This window comes from Pieris rapae, chromosome 11, assembly GCF_905147795.1.
Source record: "Pieris rapae chromosome 11, ilPieRapa1.1, whole genome shotgun sequence".
NCBI lineage: Eukaryota > Metazoa > Arthropoda > Insecta > Lepidoptera > Pieridae > Pieris > Pieris rapae.
In genome coordinates, this window is record NC_059519.1 from 1,192,579 (window position 1) to 1,213,792 (window position 21,214).

General features: G+C 33.1%; 1 protein-coding gene across 15 annotated transcripts in view; it reads left to right on the forward strand.

Annotated features, from left to right (window-relative positions):
* Window positions 1-21,214, forward strand: part of LOC110999442 (restin homolog) — a 48,806-nt gene that overhangs the window by 11,737 nt on the left and 15,855 nt on the right. For 5 of the 15 annotated variants that reach the window (XM_022268485.2, XM_022268484.2, XM_022268487.2 and 2 more), the window contains exons 3-5: window positions 20,177-20,233; window positions 20,350-20,424; window positions 20,802-20,891. The exons of 1 other annotated variant lie outside the window; for it this stretch is intronic. In XM_022268485.2, the coding sequence (XP_022124177.2) occupies window positions 20,177-20,233; window positions 20,350-20,424; window positions 20,802-20,891 (222 nt within the window). Of the gene's footprint in view, window positions 1-6,225; window positions 6,366-19,588; window positions 19,701-20,176; window positions 20,234-20,349; window positions 20,425-20,801; window positions 20,892-21,214 lie in introns of those variants that run through there. 9 more of the 15 variants (XM_022268491.2, XM_022268496.2, XM_022268494.2 and 6 more) reach the window with 9 other exon arrangements.

The window sequence follows — 21,214 nt, forward strand, 5'->3', positions numbered from 1 at the left end:
AAGATTCTTTAGGTGCATGAGGGTAATTTTTTTACGGATGAAACGTCACGAAGATGTGCAGCTTTTTTGTCGAAGGAAAGGGAGAGAGCGATTGAGAGAGAGAGAGAGAGTATTAGTTTAGTAGTTACATACTAGAACTTTAGATAGCAATTCTGTCGCATAACGTCTTGTGCAGTAAACGCAGATTTTTTATTTATTTATATTATGATTAGCACGTATACAGTAAGCAGTGTGAATATCGATAACAGTTAAAATAAACAATAAATGGAACAAGGACGATGCCCTGTATCCCCAGGGGGTAACGGGACTTTGTAAGGCGGTGAAAGGGTAACAATGAAATGTAACGCATCTGTATAAGCATATGTCTTATGAGAAGTTTTATAAAAATATTAAATAATTGTCCATAGATAAATTATAAATCACAGACAACACAGATGACAGATAAACGTGATAGCAACATTTTACTGTCTTCGGTAGTCTATCGTCTGTATCTGTCAGCGTTTACGCTGCGATGAAAAGAGATAGATAGGAGTACTTCTAGGTTAATTGCTTTTGGTGGGAGTGTCCATGGCTGGTGGATGGTACTTTGTTTTATTTCTCCAAATAATATATTTTAAATAAAAGTGGATATAACTCTGTTGAAGATTTATAGTTAATTACACATTCAAGAATTACATACAGTATCATTACAGTACTAAACCAATGCGACAATGTCGAGATTTAAAATAGAATATATTAAATACATAAGATACACTTTATCGATACTGTGAACACTGAACATATAAAAAAACAGGTCTTCTAAGCATAGTAAGTACACAAAAACCATAATTATTGGTTCATTAAGTTTTTGCTAGGTATTTCCTCTGAGCCCTTTTTGGTTCTGGATTTGTGTTAAATACGTGCTTTCCGGTTGAGTCAAGGATTGTTTGTTTGGCAGGTCAGCGTACTGTACTATGTCAATATTTATTAGCTATTACCCGCGACTTCGTTCACTTGAATATATACAGTGCATAACTTATCAGAAAAAATATTATAAGTAACATAAAAGTTATTCAATTACCAAACTTATCTTACCTAAAATAATTAAATCAATAAAATAAATTAAAAGCATTAAACTCATTGTTTATAAATTGCAATGCAAAACAAAGGAGCGTACCTATTCTTAAAAGGCCAGGAACGCACTTGCGAGCCTTCTGGCAGTGAGTCCCCTTGTTCTATAAAACTTTGAGACCAGAAGATTTAAAAATGATGTCAACGTGCTTTTCTTATAATAATTTAGTTCTTATGTAAAAAAAAATACTTCTTTGAACATAAAGTAAAGATAATTTTACAAGTGTTTGTCGGTTAAAATAAAATACGCATTGGTGTATTAAAAATGTATGCAAAAACATTCTTTGAAAAGTTATTTTTCTATTTAAATAGCTTAGTACAAGCCTGGTATATAATAGTTATTTAGCTTTGCACTTTCACTTTTTATACACAATGCTGACGTTTTTGTTAACATGCTTTCTTATTTAAACAACACGCCTAGACGAAGGTAACATTTGTCTATGTCGACTAACCCCTATTTTCTATTAACTAAACACTTTCGTCTCTTTCTGTCGCATTGTGTTTACACTGTGATTGAAAGAGACATGTGGTCTGTAGTCAAAACTATGGAATTAGACTTAATAATATTTTCCCATTATGTTTTATACATTTTGATCTAATTTTTCATATACGTAGTGTCACATATGAAAATACAGTATCGTATTTTTTTTTCAAAGAATAGTAGGTATATATGTAGCAATATTTATTGCATCGTTATAAAATTCTTAAAACTATATTGCTGACGGTAAAATATTGCGGAATCTTGTAGCGTCAGCGGCTATGCACTTAACACTTTCCATTGTAAACAGTACTTGTGAAATACCGGAGTACTGAGAATATTATGTGTTTTGTACTCTCTGCATTTCTTTTGTTTTGCTAAATTTCGTATAAGTATTAACCGTGGATAGTTAGTTCCCAATTGGATATGTGATGAAAAGTTCCCAAAAAGTTTTTATAAGGGTCAAAATCAACAGATTAAATTCCTTTCATTCAAGTTCCGGCACCTCTCTCTTTAATTTTTCCCACCCCCACGGTCCAAGCCGAGGTTCGAGTCTCACAGGAGACGCCCTTGCGCGAGTCGCGGGAACCCCACCCATTCAGGCTGAGCTAAACTCGACAAAACAGCCCGTGCTGAACTGTAAAGGCCCTTAAGGCCAACAGCGAGATTCCATAAAAAAAAAATTATATGATATTTGGTGCTATATTGATCAATTTAAAAAAAACGTACTATAAATAAAATAAATAAAGTGTTTTTTCATTGTTAATAAGGTCCACCGTAATTGTCAGATGTTTTAGAACATTAGGTTCAAACTTGATTTTTATTAAATAAGCTATATCTACGATTAATTAACCACGTGTGTAAAACACAGATGAGTGATCACTGATCACCTACCTAACGAAAGATCACGAAAACAGATTTAGAAATGAGACCTAAAATTAGAGCCGCTGGTATTTTTTTATTATTAGTTTTGAACGATTGCTGGGGTATCGGGCATCTTTAAATAATAATATAATAAAAAATAAAATTTTCTTTATTTTGATCCAAAACAAATACAACATTCCACATATTACAATATTCATTGTGGTCAACCTTATACATAATATACATCTATAAGCACTAGCGTTTAAACTAGGCCTAGCCTGTACCTTAAACGCTAGTTTCTTCCAGTGTCATCAAGAAATTGGCCAAACTGTTTGCCATTGGACGTTTATTTTTATTCATTTAACCAAATGGAGGTGGAATCAAATTTAAATTGTAGTAGTTAGTTACATTGTTGTAAGTGTGAACTTCGACAATATATTTTTATTTTAAATCTTGAGAATGAGAAACTTGGATATGAGAATAATAAATAATAGAGGATTTTAGTTTTACTCTATATAAACCACTCGAATACAACAATAGAATATAAGCGAAATAATGAAATGTTAATTGTATGAAACAAATGAATGCAATTTTTCAAGTGAAGAGAGTGCCAGCGTCTGGCTTTACTCTCGGTGCGTATCTCTTATGATTTAGTTGACTGCTTGGTAACGAAGGAATTAAAGTATCAGTTAAAGAGAGTGACCCGTGTCTACACTATCGGGCCATAACTTTCATGATTTAGTTAATTGCTATGAAACTAATAAATGCATGTAACATTTGAAGTGAGTGCCTACGTCTGCCTATACTCTCGGGGCATAACTCCAACGATTTAGGAAGTCGCCACGCTAAAAACCTAAGAAAGCCTGAGCGAAGATAATGTACAGTCTTGGCTCGTACAAGTGTATTCAAATATAGTATATAATAAGTCCCTTGGCATGATACAAGATTATACATGAAAAATGACTTTATTATGCATCTACGTTTATAGATCCATTAAGTTATTGCGTTTCTTGTCATTTAATCTAATGATAAATGACGATCTGTTACATAATATTTTTCAAATCGTTATACTCAGTCAATAGAATGAATGCGCACTACTCGTAATGGCGAAAGTTTTAAATTGACCTGAACAATCCTCAATCAATTTGTCTCCAAATGCGGGCACCAATAATGAGCTCACAGTACTTAGAGTTGTATATTAAAATATCTTATTAAGATCCATGCAATTCTACACTATTAATGCAATATACTCAATTCATCTGGGTATGGGAGAGTTCAAGTATTACGTCACGCAATTTTTGGAGATTCTTGACCCCCCTGATGTAGCGTCTGAGGTGGGCTTTGTACCCCCCCCAAAACTTTCCTAGCTTTAGCTCAAGCACAAGGTTGCAGCAGGGAGACGAGTTTGAAAATTTTCTAAGGCAAATTGATTTTCAGGGTGACATAAATTGGCCTCCCCGCAGTTCTGGCTTAACCCTTATCGGTTTTTTCTTATGGGAATATCTACGCCAACAAGCCGACTTTACTGGCGCAATTGACAGGAAATATTCGTCCCGAAATGGCTGCCATCATTGGGTTCACCTACCGAGCCGTCATAAGTAATTTTCATTGTTCTATTAAATGAGTGCCGCGAACGCAAGGGTCTACGAACGGAATTATTTTTAAGAAATAAATTTCAGAAATGTGTAGGTACTTTAATAATGAATTAGCTTTTGATACACGACTTATCTTCTTTTTTCAAATAAATTACTGAATATGATCTTCCACTTGATACACCCTGTGTATTGAATCAATATTCTTTGAATTTATATTGCTTTCACTAAGGTACTATAAACGCAACAGCTATTCAGATTGCGAAGAAATTCAACTTGCGCATAACCAAACATATATAGCATATAATTACTTAAGACTATTTTCTACAGTAGACTATTACTATACACTGTTTTGGAGGAAAATCCTGCCAAGATTATGTATCTATTGACGCAATCTTCATTGTTGCAATCTTTTGACCTCCCATGCCTATTATTCTACAGTTATTTGAAACTAAATGGCACTGATTTTTAATGTTTCGCTAGCACGCCATTTGCAGGTATTCTTAGACGAGTATCAAATTAAAATTTTAATTAAATTTTTTGTCTGTAGATTCTATCACTCCTCCTCACTGCAAAGTATCCTGCAATTTATATCAGTCTATAAATATATTTAAAAATATCTTCTTATATCTATATTTTTGATCATTCTTTCATTCATTCTTCTGCCTCGTAACTAGCTACTACATAAATATATTATTTCTGAGACAGTGAACCTTTGGCAGAGATTTAACATGTCTGTTTATACATATTATTATCTATATTATTTCTATAGATTTTATTTTATTTTATTTTAGTAATAGTTTGTTAATTAATAATGCACTTCTGTACGTTATGGAATGGAACTCTAATATGGAACAGAACTTCTGTTCCATATTAGGGTTGCCTGGGAGAAATCGCTTGTTAGCGATAAGGCCGCCCGTTGCCTAATTACTTATGTAACCTACTTACTTTTAGTTTTTTTATATGTATAATAAGAACGATCTTCAGGTATAAAGATTTTTATTCGTAATAGTTTATTTGATCGATCTCAATATATCTCGTTAAAATTAAGGGAAACTCTCAAAAGGATATAATTTTTTACGTTTGAACAACAATTCTCTCTCTGCTAGAGAGTAAATATTTATAAATTTACATTTATTTGTTATATCTAATATTAGTCTAGATAATTAGGACTTAAAAAATATACTATACTAGTGTATAGACTATAGAGTACAGAAGATAATATCATAGATGAAACACGTACTTTTATTTGTTTAATGATTACCCGAGGCCACTCCTAAGACCACACATAACAAATTCAACCTGTATCAATTAGTACTTAGTTACTTTTAGAGGTAATAGGAAGGAGGTGTAGTAAGTAATTTATTTTGTCGTAAAGTCTTAACGTTTTTACACTGTGAAGGTTATTTTTTATTGGCGCCAGTCGTAATATATATTCACGTATTGGATATCGTGAACAGTGAAAGGAATATCAAAGGTGAACTTAAGTATGTGCGGAATGGCTTTATCGTTGACCTAAGATATTGTTATCGTATAGACATTTTGAATGTATTTATAGCACATAGACTTTATATCTAATTGGTAAAAGATAAGAGAATATAATCTACATTTTATGCCACACACGCAACAATTAAACATTAAATTCGTAGTCGTAGATTTATAAGGGGACTGGAACTTTATTTATCTTTGATTCCAAATTTAAAATCTACGGTGCATCAGTCATAATTGCGTAATTACGACTCGTATTATAAGGGGATTGGCAGTCTATTTGTCTTTAGTTCTAAATTTAAAATCTACGGCACATCAGTCGTAATTGCTACGAGTCGTAAATTCAAAAGGGGTCTGGAACTCTATTTGTCTTTAATTCCAAATTTAAAATCTGCGGCACATCGGTTGTCATTGCTACGAGTCGTAAATTTATAAAAAGGACTGTAATTATATTTGTCTTTAATTCCAAATTTAAAATCTACGGCACATCAGTCGTAATTGCTTCGTAGTAATTGAGTTCTTTTATAAGCGCGTTTGTGTAAGAATATAATATTTGTCGCGTACTTAATGGGTATTTGAGATTTAAATTTTTCTTGTGTAAGTGTTAAAATCGATTTCAAAGGATCTTGAAACAAAAGGCTAAAGTGAATTCCCTCAAAGCCTGGCCGTAATGCAGAAGGCAAGGTATCGGGACGCGAGCCGCGCGGGCGTACTATCGCGTTTGCCAGTGTATAATCAGCGAGCGGGGGAATAGCACGCGTCTCAAGGATAAAAAATAAACAAATTGTTATTGGAATATATAATGCCGGTTGAAACGAAAATTAGCTTTTCTGGTAAGTGAGTAAAATTCAAATATTTTACGTCATTTAATTTTAATATGATTTGATTTTTATAACTTTTATATACTTTTAAGTTTTTAAATTGTTTTAAAGTAGTTGATTATGACATCCATTCAGAGTTCATTTATGTCTTATTAGCAATGTTTAGTCTAGTTAGTACGCTAATTAATATACAAGAGCCCTATGTTATGAAACACAGGATAATTTAACGTAACCGCTTAATTAACCGTGTTAGTAACTTAGTTTATTAACCGATCTCAACAAATAAATTTTGTTTAAAAATAATTTAAAAATTACAATGTTAGCTTTTAACATCCGGGATTGTATTTTCGTACTCCGTCTGACACCATTGATTTTTACTTCTTAGTGCGCAATTAGCTTATAGTTAAGGAGAAAATCGTGTGGTAGCCGGCACGTCTTGCTCCCAAAAATCGATGTTCGGCAGATACTGAACATTTGCGTATAATAATACAAGCCTCAAAATAGAACCTTTCACAAGGTTATATACGAGAACTTCGATATCGTATGTCATTTTGCTAAACCTACACAATCGTGTATATAATTTACACTTAATTAACACGAATAATTTAATGTTTATTTCAAACAATTCGTTTATTAATTTGTTTTTGTATGAAGTTTGTTTGACACATTTAAACCTTTGCAAATGTATGCAGCCTTCTGTGCCTGAAACATTTTAATTAAATTAGCACTGGAAAGACAGTTCTCAGTCAGATGTTTTGATTTAATTTAATAAATGATAGCAGTGTTGGCGTAGTGGCTTCAACATGCGGCTTTTATCATTAAGGTAGTAGGTTCGATCCCCGTGCGCCAATGGAATTTTCATGAGCGCTTCTATCATTCGCTCGAACGATAAAGGAAAACATAGTGAGGAAACCAGCCTCCTTTACCTGATCATCTACATGACATTGACAAATGATCATGAAACAGATACAAAAATCTGAGGCTCAGAACTAAAAAGTTTGTAGAGCCACTTTATTTTGTATGGTATATTTATTATTATTAAAATATATTTTATATATAGTATTGCCGAGTTTTAATAATTGAGTGATGTCATGTTAATTTCCGCATATTTTGTTATATTTTGGTTTATTCAGTTGTAAATTGCGTTTAAGTCGTGACACAAATGAGCTCATGTTTCTCGAACATTATGCAACTCTTACGTTTATTTATGAAGATCTGGGTACAGTTGTTCGATTCGATAGATTCGCATTCGATTTTCGAAAAAAACTTTTATATCGATTTGAGATATGGAAGTATTATATTTTTATGGTGTTTGAAGACCCGTTACTTGCCCTTTTCATTTGAATATTTTAGAACTAGGCTCCTGCAATATTTACGTGATTTTAGAAGCGTGGATTAAAGGTTCTATGTCTGTTACCATGGTTACGATATAACAATTGCCGACCAAGATATGATCGTTTTATACTAAGCTTAGGTGAACAACGCTATTTTTAACTTAGTAATATTTACATAACCTTTAGGTTAAGCAAAAGCTCTAAATCCTAAGGCCTGGGCTCAAAAGGCTTTCAAGTTCACTTTGAAACGCAAGTGTAAAATCTTGATTACGCTGTGAACTTGACTTCAAAGGGTCGTAGCTAGTTTTAACTTCATTGCCATTGCTTGCTTATTTACTGTAACATTTAATACACAAGTTATTTTTATATACTTAGGGACTTTATATTTGGGTTTCATATTTTCAAATGTTGTTTAGTGTGTAATAACTATATGTATCTAATCAATCTGTTTCTGTTACCTGAATGTAAAAATAAATAAGTTATATAAATTTAATATTTAGAAGTACAATATATAATGTTAAGTAGTTACTAATATAGTATATTGAAATTTGAAATCTCAAAAAGGTGTACGCTTTTTTAATAATATAAAATAATTCATTTGTTATTCATTATTAATTGTGTCATTATTAATTAACGTAGGATACGAACATTTTGGAAAACTGTTAAAAAGGTTCGTCGAGTTTTCTTCTTGGAATGGTTTGATTAAAACTTCTAAATCAAGTAACGGGTTTTAATGTTCAATATACAACATAGAATGTAAGTCAAAGACTTTCGAGTGTGACTCCGTTATGTCAAAAACGTGTTGTTAGTTCTAGTCTCTCTGGTTTTTTTTAAATAGATCAAGAGGGCTCGCAAGTGTGTTGCCGGCCCTTTCAGAATTCGTACGAACTTCAAGGACCTTAAGTCCTTCCACTCCTTAAGTGAATTCCTTAGATCCTTTCCGCTGCAAAATTCTGCATATAATACTTAGAAATTAAAAGTGTGGAGGTGATTTGTGTGAAATAGAAAGCATCAAATACACTACATATTTTGTATATATTTTAATTGTTACCATGTATTCAAAGTCACGTATATGACCTTCGCAATTTAGCATTGTTTTACCGTGTATTTTATGGAAGTGTCTCGTTTGTTAGAATATCAAAAGCATAATAAATCATGAGATTCATTCTTAGATAGTGACATAATATAATATAATGTTGTTTATTTAATAGATTGGTTTTTACTGAAAAGCATGTCAAATTGTTAATTATATTATTTTTATAAATTTCTTCACGTTTTTATGAACAATCAAAATACTATGTAGTAGGACACCTTTTAAATCAGTGCAGTTTTATTTTCTATTATCTCATAGTATTGTAGTACATAGAAATGACGGATGTCTATCGATTTATTTTTAAATTTGACCTACAAAAACATTAATAATAATAAGTAAGCCTTCTCCAACGAGCTCTATATTGAGCATTTTTCTACCAATGTGAAAGAGTGTTAGAAATGTATTAAATAAAAACTGTTTTAAAAGGCTTACTGACTATTAAAGTTAGCGATCATCTAGTTGATAAAAGGACCTGGGACTAGTGAGCAGGCTACTTCTAATTAACTTGCTATATAATTTATTTTAAAATAAGTATTGTTTGATGATTTGCTTTTTACTGAGAGCTTTTTACGCCGGCTTTTTGTTACTCGGCCTACACCCTCTCTCTTCTTTTCCGATGAGTAGGGATGCCTACAGGTTCAAATGTAATGACGTGGAATAAGCGATACCTTCATGATCTTATGTTCCAAAATAAACGTATTTTTTTTAGTGCGACCTCTTTCGTTTCTCTGTTGGCCTTATCTTCACTGATGACTCACCAATTTCTGTTTGTCCTTTCCATAAGTCTAAAATCATCCAAGACGCTCAACGTATCAATTGACGAATTAAACGTTAATTTAATCGATCCATCGGAACCCAATGTCGTATTAATATGACCTAACAAAGGTTTATCCTTAGGAGATTCGCAATTCGCATCCAAATTGATCAATTACATTGTCGGCAAACCGTGGCAAAGAGCAGGTGTTGTCGTTACGTGACTGTTTTACGTGATGCGAAGTAATAATAATAATAAGTTATTAAGTGACGTTGAGTATCAGATTCACGTAGGCTACAGTAGTTAATGCCGAGAGAAAGGACATTGTATATTTACATAGATGTACTCTGAATTTTTTATGAGCTTGCGGGTCATCTGGAAGGAAGTGTATATGTCGCAGTAAAGTAGATAAATCAGAGAGTTAATTGAATCTCTAGACAGTTAATTAAAGATCGAAAGGCTTGTGTAATGAACTACATACATCAAGCTTTTTCGTGAATTGTCTTTTAAATGACCAAGGATCGTCGTTTGCTATGAATGTTGTTTAGCTGCATTGAAGATTCGTCTGAAACCTATAGGGAAAAAGTAATAGCATGTCTAAGAGCACGTCTTGGAGCACGTCAATCACATCTGACACAAAAGGTGAGGCACATAAATAACACACAGAATCTTAAGTAAGCCTTTGCCTTCTCATAAAGGATATATTGAATGTATTCAAAAAGTTTCTAGTTAAGAGCTCTATGATATAGTACAAAGCGGATTCTTATGAGCTTAATAAAAGTTTCTACCTTAATATAATTTCCTTCACCGTTCGAGCGAATGTTAAATGCGCACATAAAAAGTATATTGGTTGCACAGCTGGAGATCAAACCTACGACCTCTGGGATAAGAGCACGAAGATCGAAGCCACTAAGCCAACACTGCAACTGAACACGTTTAAATACTTAATTTAAATGCAAACGAGTATCATGATATAAATGAAAGTAACAAATAAAATACCTTTAATTTATTTGCGATATTCCTTAATTGAGGCGCCAACGGATTAAATACAACCAGTTTCTTAACGTGACATTAATGATTTTTATTTGAACTTAAACTTGTTTTGACTACCTTGAAGGTCATTTTTTGTACGATTTGAAGACATTGTATTGAATACCATGCTAATTGGGTAGTGTTTGACAATTCGTCATAATATTATGATTAGAATATGCTGTTGGATTGGTCTCATAAATTGGGAAATGCCTCTGCTGATCACTTGGTGCCAATCGGCCAGTTGGGGTCACTGAAAGAGGCCGTGAAATATATCTCAGTAATCTAAAAATACGAAGCTTGTATTATCTTTGGAATACTCCGGCGTCTTGGTCTTCTAAATTAGAGAATGGTGGTCACTTGGTGCCAATTGCCCAGATGGAGTCGATTCAACAGGCCGTGAAATCTCAGTAAGCTAAAACTACAAAGCCTGCATATGAAATGTTGGTTTAAGATTGTAAGATGTTATTTGCGAGTTAAACAAAGGAACGGTCTCTGTTTAATGTTTTATGCATTGCTTGTAAATATTTATACGCAAAGTTTTTTCAAGGATTTCTCGGAAAACTTAGCCCATAATTCATATTTAGGCTGTATGAAGTATTTAAAAGTTTGGAATTCTTCCAAGTCAACCATGTCGTATAGTTTGTAGAGGATTTATTAATGTCCGCCCCGTCGCCGTCTTGTCTAGACTATTGAAAATTCCCTTTAACTGGCCAACTCGTATCGTATTTCCGTATATCAATTGCATTGTCTGCTAAATATATGGTTGTGTGTATAATTGACTTAATACGGTGCTGTGTCACCATCAATTAAGCTGTCAATCGTCTAGAAAATGCTAGTTTTCAAGACTCATTGTTATAGTCTAGACTCTAGAGAATTGTTAGCTTGAATTACATATATACGGGGCATTAAACAAATTCAGATTTTTGTTTGTTAAGTTAACCAAATATAAGCCTTCGTCTAGTAAGCAAATCGAAGAAATTCCGTGTTTGTCTATGAAAAGAAAATATGTCTAATTGCAGTATTTCGTCTCTCTCCAATTGTGTTAACTCTGTGATAAAAGAAGACATGTTTAGTGGACTGTTTGAGAATTTTTACCTTATAGATTAAACCGTATCTTTCTGTCAATCTTCTGGACAATTCGTAGTATTTTGATAAGTTATCATAGACATAGAAATTAGATTAAGAACATCCGCCATGTTAAAATACCATGTAAGTTGTCATAAATGCCGAAATAGGGTTTTTTTAAATGTCAAACTCTATTAGGTTTGGATTAACAATAGGTATGTCTGTTTTAAAGGTTTTCTATTATTATTTGATAGAGCCTTCGGCGCGGAGGCGTTAACAACTTAAGTGTTAAGCCACATGTTTACCTTAACATAAATTAATAACTGTTTGTATCAGTGACAATCCGCCCCCTCTATTATCTATAACCACAGAGTGCTATCCAAACTTCATATAATCTGTATGCAAAGAAATTTGTACGGTAACAGGTTCCTTATTCGTATCATATTTCTTGCATCAGTTTCCCTTATCAGGTGTCATACTCTCACTTCCCTGTCCACATATGTCTAGCTTAGCAACTTCGACTTAGGGTCATTCTAGAAAAGTACCAATTCTTAAAAGGCCGGTAGGGCGCTTGTGAGCCTTCTGGCAGTGCGTGTGCCCATGGGCGCTTACTTACTTGCTTACTTGTTTTATGTTTTACATCAGGTGAGCCACCTGCCCGTAAGAGAAAAAAAAATATATCGTATATATAACTTGTCCAAGGGGTACATCAGTCCAATCAAGGGAGGTTTTGTGATCGGTATTATTAGATACATACATACAGACAAATACTGTAGAGATGGATGTTCGAAATGTTAGGAGTACCCTCAGCTGAGTTTCATCATCGGACGTTGAATATGCAATTCCACCTCGCCTACCTTGAAAAAATAGTGATAATACTGATTTTTGTGATAATACTGGGTTTTGGAAAAATCGTTCAATTAGACCCAGCAACCTAATTATACAAGAGCAAACTATGTTGATCTGTGATATTTGTGAAACAGACGCAAACGTCTTATTGGTCATTGATTTAGTCAACAGAATTTATACTCTCTGTCATCAGAATTTAAACACTATCATATCTTTACAATGTTGATACAATATTTGATTAGATTAAGTAATCTTCATGAGTTGCATGGAAATTAAATCGATTTCCGTCTCATTAAAACCTCTTTATAGAAGATACTTGGTTGTGTGTATTATGGCGTCACTCGTCTTTATCTTTTGTTTACTAGCCTAAGCATATATAGCTGAAATATGTAGCAATATCTGAGTCATACTTGTAGTTAAAAATTTACAAGGAAAAATAACTGAGTACAAACACGTCTTATAACTAGGAGATTGAACAGAAAACGTGGATATCTTAAAGGGTTTAATTAAACATTTTTTGTAGATAATAATATGTATTAATAGTGTAGAACATTTTTTTGTTGCGATGAAAGATATTTTATCGGCTTTTTTTTCAACCTTGAGAACCATTATTGTAGTTTTCATAGGGGTTCTTATTTTTTTCTTGCAATTAAAATAGCCTATATTGAAAAGTAGCATTCAAATGGTGAAAGAATTTTTAAAATCGGTCCACAACATATTGAGCCAAATCGTTTCAAACACACTTGCACACTAATAATTATTAGTATTTTAGTATATTAAGCATAAATCAAAGATGAAATTGTTTACATATACCTACAGTTATATATTTTAAGTAAATTATTAATGAACAGGCACCTCGAATACATCGCGATTTTTTTTTAATTTATATTTTTTTTCTAACATTTATTTTCACTAAAATTTTCATATATTTAAGAAAAGACAGCTTGTAACATATACTGTAGATCATATAGCATTATCTATGATACCACATCATCAACTTTAATAAACAAATAAACAGTTTAAACACAACACAAAGTAGGTATAAAAATCAATTGGAGCACGTTATGAGGTAGATAGCACGTTTTATTTTAATGAGTATCGATTTTTCACAAAGCTCAAGGCTTCAGTTCAGTTCTAGATCCGTTTAATTCATTTATCATGGCCTTTGATCGCAATCTAAACGGCATTTGCAAGCGTGAGAATAAGACAATGACGACTTGAAATGCACTTTGCAAATACAATTTCTTAGTAATATTCTTATAGCAGAATGGAGTTCTTTATTCGAATTACGTCGAGCTAACATTCTTTTTACAAGTGTATTATCACAGGTGTTTATAATTTCATAAGTATTCAGAATACATTTTTGAAAAAGGAATTAATGGTTAGATGTTTTTGATTGGTCAACATAGCTGTCACGTCGTTCTGTCACATACTCTCATTACTGTGTGTGGCTGTTTTTGCCTGTTCTGCATCAGCTATAATCCAAGCCGAGTTCGTAAAGTCTTTAAAAACTTTGGGCGATCTACTTATCTAGTTGAACACTCTTTCGATAAGTTTTTAAGATGTTGTCTTGTTGATCCTGTTTCTATAGTTAAGCGAAAAAATACTATTATTTGACCATAAGCAGTCAATAGAGTATAAATTGATATATTCATATTTAATTTTTAATGTCATATCCATAAATACCTGTTAGAAGGGCGTGCCCGCTGCTTTAGAAGGCTTATGCGGGGACATTTCAAACACGCACTTCTTGAGGTTTTGTGATTGGTATTATTAGATACATAATATCTATGTGTCTATAAATACTGTAGAGATGGATGTTCCAAATGTTAGGAGTAATACCCGCAGCTGAGCTTCATCATCGGACGTTGAGGCAGCGATTCGACTTAGGGACATTCATTAAAAGGCGGGCAACGCATTTGCGAGCCTTCTGACAATGTGTTTACGGGTGTCGGTATCATCAGATGTGCCTCCGGCTCCCCTGTATAAAAAAAAATGAGTATTGAAGAATGTTTGGATATTCGTAGCGTATTGATCATATTTTATTTTAATGTGGTATTAATTTACATATAGTCTAGATTGTCAGAAGGGCGTGCCCTTTTGAAGGCATATCAGGGCACATTTCACTGCCTTAGCGAGATTTTCTATTAGTATCTATTAAACACATAATATTTAAATTGTTCCAAGTGACACACAAGTGACGATGTAATTAGCATTCCGCTCGACGTGGACAATTATTTATATAACGATCGCATAGCGCATACGTGAGCAGCTATTTGCGATGATTGTTCCAAAACGGGCATGCCGATTATAACCGCATAATTCATATGTTAATGTTATTAGCCTATACATATTTATGTGAAAGTTTTAATGCTTAAATATCTAAATAGATTGACACAACCGCGGATTAATAAGGTCGATAGACCATTAATATTGTATTTGGTTATCACAAATATTTTTTAAGGATATACTCGAATTTATTACATTATTTACATAATGCGAAGTTTCGAGTGGTTTTTACCGCAATTGCTGACTCAATAAAGCGTTTACTTTATGGATAGTTTTTAATATAAAACATATTATAACCATTATATGACTATATATATATCGCCTCAGTACATCTTGTCTTTGTGCTCTATAAAATATTACGTTAATGTATATTTAATATTAGGTATATATTGCAACAGCAGTCTTGGCCTAGTGGTTTCAGCGTGCGACTAAGTTCGTAGGTTCGATCCCCGGCTGTGCACCAATGGACTTTCTTTATATGTGTGCATTTATCATTCGTTCGAACGGAATGAAAACATCGTAAGGAAACTGCATTGCCTTAAAAATCGACGGCGTGTGTCAGGCACAGGAGGCTGATCACCTACTTGCCTATTAGGTTGACAAATGATCGTGACGAAGATACAGAAATCTGAGGCACAGACCTAAAAAAGCTTACAATTGACACTGATCAATTGTTAATAGTAATATTAAATTATGGTCATAATTAATATAAGTACAGTCGGGCTAGTCAAAAGTCTACTGAGTATGAAATTTGTATTTTCATCCAAGGTGGTGATGAAAGTGGGGTTTCTTTGCCATTTTATCGACGATTTAGACTCCCGATATTCCCTCTATATCTATTATATACGAACGAGCTAAAATGCGTGGGTACACACATACGTAAGGCGAGAGAAAACAGGATTTCTACAATCAATAAAATACTTTCGCCTTTTTTGGATTGTTCAGATGTCGTTGGGTATGCGTCATGTATATGTTAAGAAATATGCTTTGCTCATAATGTAATCTTGATGGATATCAATTTGGTATATGAATTTTTATTGCTTTGATTGATGTTAATGTACCTACACCGCCTTGCACAATTCTTGTTGTGTACTCTTTAATTTTGATTATCGTACTGTACAAATGATTCCAATGACCTGATAAGTTTAACCTCTGTTTTACGAGAATAGCATACTGATATTGTGAGGTTACGTTTATTTATTTATTTGCGAATCGGCTATACATTTCTCATTTATTTACACTTCGTTACCATAATAAAATAAAAATAAGTTACTAGGCAACGGGTAGCCTTATTGCTGGGAAAGTGATTTCTTCCCACCAACTATTGCATGATTGCAACCCTAATATGGAATAAAAAAAGCACACACCTACAGAGGGTAAAGTACAAGTGTGTAATTAATTAACAAAGAGAAACTCAAAATAACATGTAACTTTAAATAAAATAAAATATAAAGAACAAACATAAATATTAATTGTGTATAAACAAAAATGTAAAAGCTTGTCCAAAGGTTAATTATAACTCACAATTAATATATATAAGTAGTAGCTAATTACGTGGAAGGAAATAAATGATCAAAAAGAAGATTCTTAAATAGATTTAAAGACTGAGCTTATCTGATATTACTTGGAAAGGAATTCCATAGCAGGGTACTTTGCACAGTGAAGGAAGACTGATAGAATTCAGTTTTATGAGTAAGAGTTATTATTTTATATTAATCGCCCAATACCATCATGAAAACAGCGTGCCAACTTCTTAAAGGCCGCCCATGGGCGTATGGTATGTGGCCCGTTTGCCTCAAGCCTATAAAAAAATTTCAGGAAAAATGCGTTCAATAATGGGTTTTACAAAGTTGTATAGGTTTTCTTAACATTTTTACTATTATGTTATAATTATCTATTTTAGTTTAGCATGCAAATTCTATCAAGGAAGTGTGTGTATTACACTTAATTAAGAGCAGTCAAAGATCGCGGTAATGGTACTATGAGCCAATTCGGTCGAATGTGTTCCTATTTACGCTCGGGTTACTGGGTATCTAGATGCTCTCAATTTTGTCTATCTTCCTGTTAAATTTCCTCTTTAAAAACACGTTTAAATTGCTGTATGTTCCCAATAGAACTTGGCTTATTAATCGCCTCCGACACTGACACCGACTTTTTGATAATGCTAAGAGCCTTCTAAGCCAATCTATTTATAATGCTTATAATAGTTTGACTTCTATCTGTGTTTGTATATGCAGTCTTTGTAGTATAGGAAGTCTAAATCTGTTATAACGATATCATATAGGTAAGATCGTAAAAACCGATAGTCGTAACAGCTGACGTTGTTATTAAGTACCTAATACATAGAATTGCCGGGACCTTTGATGTCAGTCAATATAACCGATATGTTGAAACGATGTCGTCGTAAACGGTCTGGACTGTAAACTGTGGTCGGTTTTTTATTTTAATATTCTATTCATTAATTATTATTATACATACGGTTAAAATTTTTAAATACTGTATATTTGAGTGTTGGAAATATATAAATTTGTTATTAGTGTCATCATACATCTTTTAATTAAAATGAATATGTAATTTTAAGCGCCTTATGTCGTAACGGGAAGTAAAACCAAATGAAGGATGACAAGTGACAAATTGAATTTGACATTGGACATTGTATGTACAATACGATACGTTGATTATAAATTAGTACTTTTTGCTAGTCAAGGGCCTTCTAAATCTGCTTTATGCACATCTTCATATTTTCGTATCATGAGTTATTATGACGATGTTTTCTTCACCAAATGAAGAATTTTTAAAATATATTAAGTAAGTATATAAATTATTATAATAATATTAAAAAAATATTTTTTATAAAATAGGTCTTGTCTGGCATACGTCTTTTTTGCCTCTAAGACATGGGATTTCTCAAAACGTCTTCCCATCCTACAAACAATTATCACTGTTAAACTTGCGTGAAAAGACCAATTTTCCCTCGTTAATTGGAACTAATTGATGTTTAGATAATTACCAGAATTGCACTCACATGCATTTCGTATTTTGTGTGGGAAAACTGTGCTGAAAAATTTAAAATCTTAAGTATATCCGAACTAATTCTTAAAAGGCCTGCAACAGGGGCTTGCGGGTGGCCCCCTGGCGTTGAGGGTGTCCATGGGCGGCAATCACCGATCATCAGGCGAGTCTCCTGCCCTTTTGTTCTATATGAAAAAATTATTATTATTGACGGTAATTATGCTTAAAGTGCATTTTTTCTTTACAATTCACGGTAACTTGAACTTGACCAGACTCAAGGTTATATTTGAGCGTGGTGTCAAGTTTTCTTGTCAATATTGTGAGCAAATACTCGGTGTGGGCGTTACATCATCATCGCAAACAAATTTGTTAGCAACAAGTGTACAGTTTACGATAACTTATATGATACGCTTAGTTATATGTTTTGTTTAGTTGCAGGGATAAATAATCTTTGATACTATACTATTATATCAAAAATATAAATAAATAAATATATAATATGGGTGTTTCTAATATTAATATTATTAGGTATTATGGGAATTTTATACATAATGTTTTTGATACTTAAATCTGTTTAAAAATAATATTTTTTATATTTTTCTTTGTTTGTTTATATCACTATGTTTTGGTCTATAATCTTCTAAAATGGCTTGAATTATATTAGGTTGTCATTTTCATCATGTATTTTCTTTTAATTGTTACCATGGTAACAAGTATTCATTATGTCATCGGGAGTAGAATCCAGCATCGAATACAACATACCATGCTTTCTTAGTGTCATGATGAAATTATGTGTGAAATAAATTAAAATATATGTATATATTACCAGTGTTATACAATATTAAGATAGTGCAATAGGATAATATAACTTAACTGTTATGATGACATTATGCTAATTAATTTAACATTTGTATGTCTATTTTTTGTTTTTATAATGAATTAATGTGTCTACCGAAAATTTGAAAATAAGCGATTTAATATTCATTTTATCATTGCAATGTGGCGTTGACAAAGTGTAATTCTTCATGTAAAAGACAGGTTCCATATGAATATATGATGTGCAATTCATTCATACCAATTCAATGATTAAGTGACAGTTTCATATGAGACGATGAATTGAGATCATTTTGTGGTTTCATAACCTTCGCCACGTGAATACTGACCTAAATTATGATGTGTACTTACATATAAAACGTAGTACGGAAAAACAGAAAACTTATAAAAATTACTCATGATTAACTTACTAAGTTTTTTGTTTTTTAATGTAACGGGGCCAGTGGGCAGGAGGCTCATCTGATGTTAAACAATACCGCCGTCTTTATTTACATTGCCAGAGGAATCGCAAATGCGTTGTTTTTCCTCGACGAATTGATTCGGAAATACATCGCATAGATTAGTATTTGTGTTTGTAATGAATAAAAACCGGACTGATTTAAAAAAATCTTGGACTGAATAACAAATATTTAAAAAAATATTATCTACGAAATTTGGAAAATTATTATTCTGTATTATAATTTGATTTATATAATTAAAGTTCTACAGTAGTATATATGTTGTATGTCAAAAGCTATTTGTTCTTAAATATATGACAATATGGTAAACATAAATGCTAGAAAATATTTCACTCCAAATTTTGTGATTTTTTGCTTAACAATGCGGATCAGTTATCTATGATCGAATGATTGATAATTTATGGTTTCCCATGAAATTCAAGAAAGCCTTTAAGGTAAAACTTTCTTCCGTATATGAATGTAGGCGGGAAGGGCCCGAGATGAGACATAGTTATGTCATTGTTATGATTCGTGTGCCCACGCGCATGAGCAAGGCCGACCCGTTGCGCAGTTGTCGCAGATGATTAATCCGCCAGATCAGTACCGGACACACGTCAGAACAATCGCCGGTGTCTTATTAAGTTACTTGTAAGTAACTAGATAGGTGCAAAAGATTGTAACCATTTTAGTGCTTGCTATCTAGGCATCGGTTATTTTTTTTAAGCTTTATTTGATTCCATAACAAATACAATGATAAGTTCATATAAAACCATAATTAATACATGGATTATTAATTAATTTATTGATAGAATATTTATCATATATATTTGTTCTATTAAACAATATTCCTTTAGTTACAATGTTAATAATATGGACAATGTTTTGACATATTTTTCTGTTTAGTTTCAGAATGGTTAATGGCATATTATATATAATTGTTTTACCATTGTTTACCAGTTGTGTTCACCAATATTATTCCATTCAATTCATATTTTCCAACGTTCTAGAAATTTACAAGGACATCGCTTTAGTCTCTGTATTGCTGTCTGTAGTCAATTGTCAGTTCACAATTTACCATGGGGCATGTCGTATGTTTTGCTTTATATGTTTTCGTTTTGTCATAGACTGCAGCACGGAGACGAGAAAGTTCAGCGACGATTCGTCCAGAAAGAATTTGTCAGGTGAGTGACGATGCAAAAACCGTTCAGCATGACTGTTCTTTTGCCACGCATGAGACATTTTCATTTCACTGTATATAATATGATTCACTGTTATGCTTTGCACATCAATGGAGCAGATTTGATTGAAGCAGAGGAAGACGAAGTCACAAGCAGTCTGCCGGACAGACGTCGTGTGCATCGAAAGGCTTCTAGTGAGTTTAATGCATTACGATTCTACAATGTTGAGTGAAGCTGTTGATATTAGAAGACGCTTACAGCATGTTATTGTTAACTTCATAGGTGGAGGTTATCGTTAACACTACTAGCCACTACTACTAGCAATTGATTTAAATGACCTAACCCAAACATCCTAACGGTTTGCATGAAACAGAAGAATAAATCTTTAACAAATAAACGCATTTTCTAAATTAGCTTATCTATTTCGTTGATGTAATTAAAATGTAAAATTTGTTTAGAATAGTTAGTATTTTTGCTGCTTAGAATTTGAATTTAGTTCGAAGGCATGTACTACGAGTGCTATTTGGTAGTGGCTAATGTGTGTGTGTGTCCCCTATGTGCATCATCACAGCTAGTAGCAGGTCAAGTGTCACATCAATGGATGCCTTGTGGGAGAAGCACCCTCGGCGGCTGAGCGAGGCTGGCCTCAGGCGGTCTTCAGGTGAGTGTGCACGGTCAATATGCTCTAAGTCATTCCATGGAAACTTCATTTGCACATGGAGAGATTGAGAGTTTCAATTTTCACTTTTTATGTTCGTGTGTCATGCGCATTTGTAGTACACGTGGTTTTAGATGGCAATTCATTGGTGGACAAGCTTTTGCTCGCAAGCATTCACTATTAGGCATGATAAACTGCAATTGTTTTTCGGTAAATGCAGTTTGTATGGCGAAAGTTCTTGGGTATGTCGGAATGTGAGGTAGTAATATGTAAACCGGAATGCAAATAGCCCTCGACGGCCGTTGCACTTGCATCGCAGCAGTATT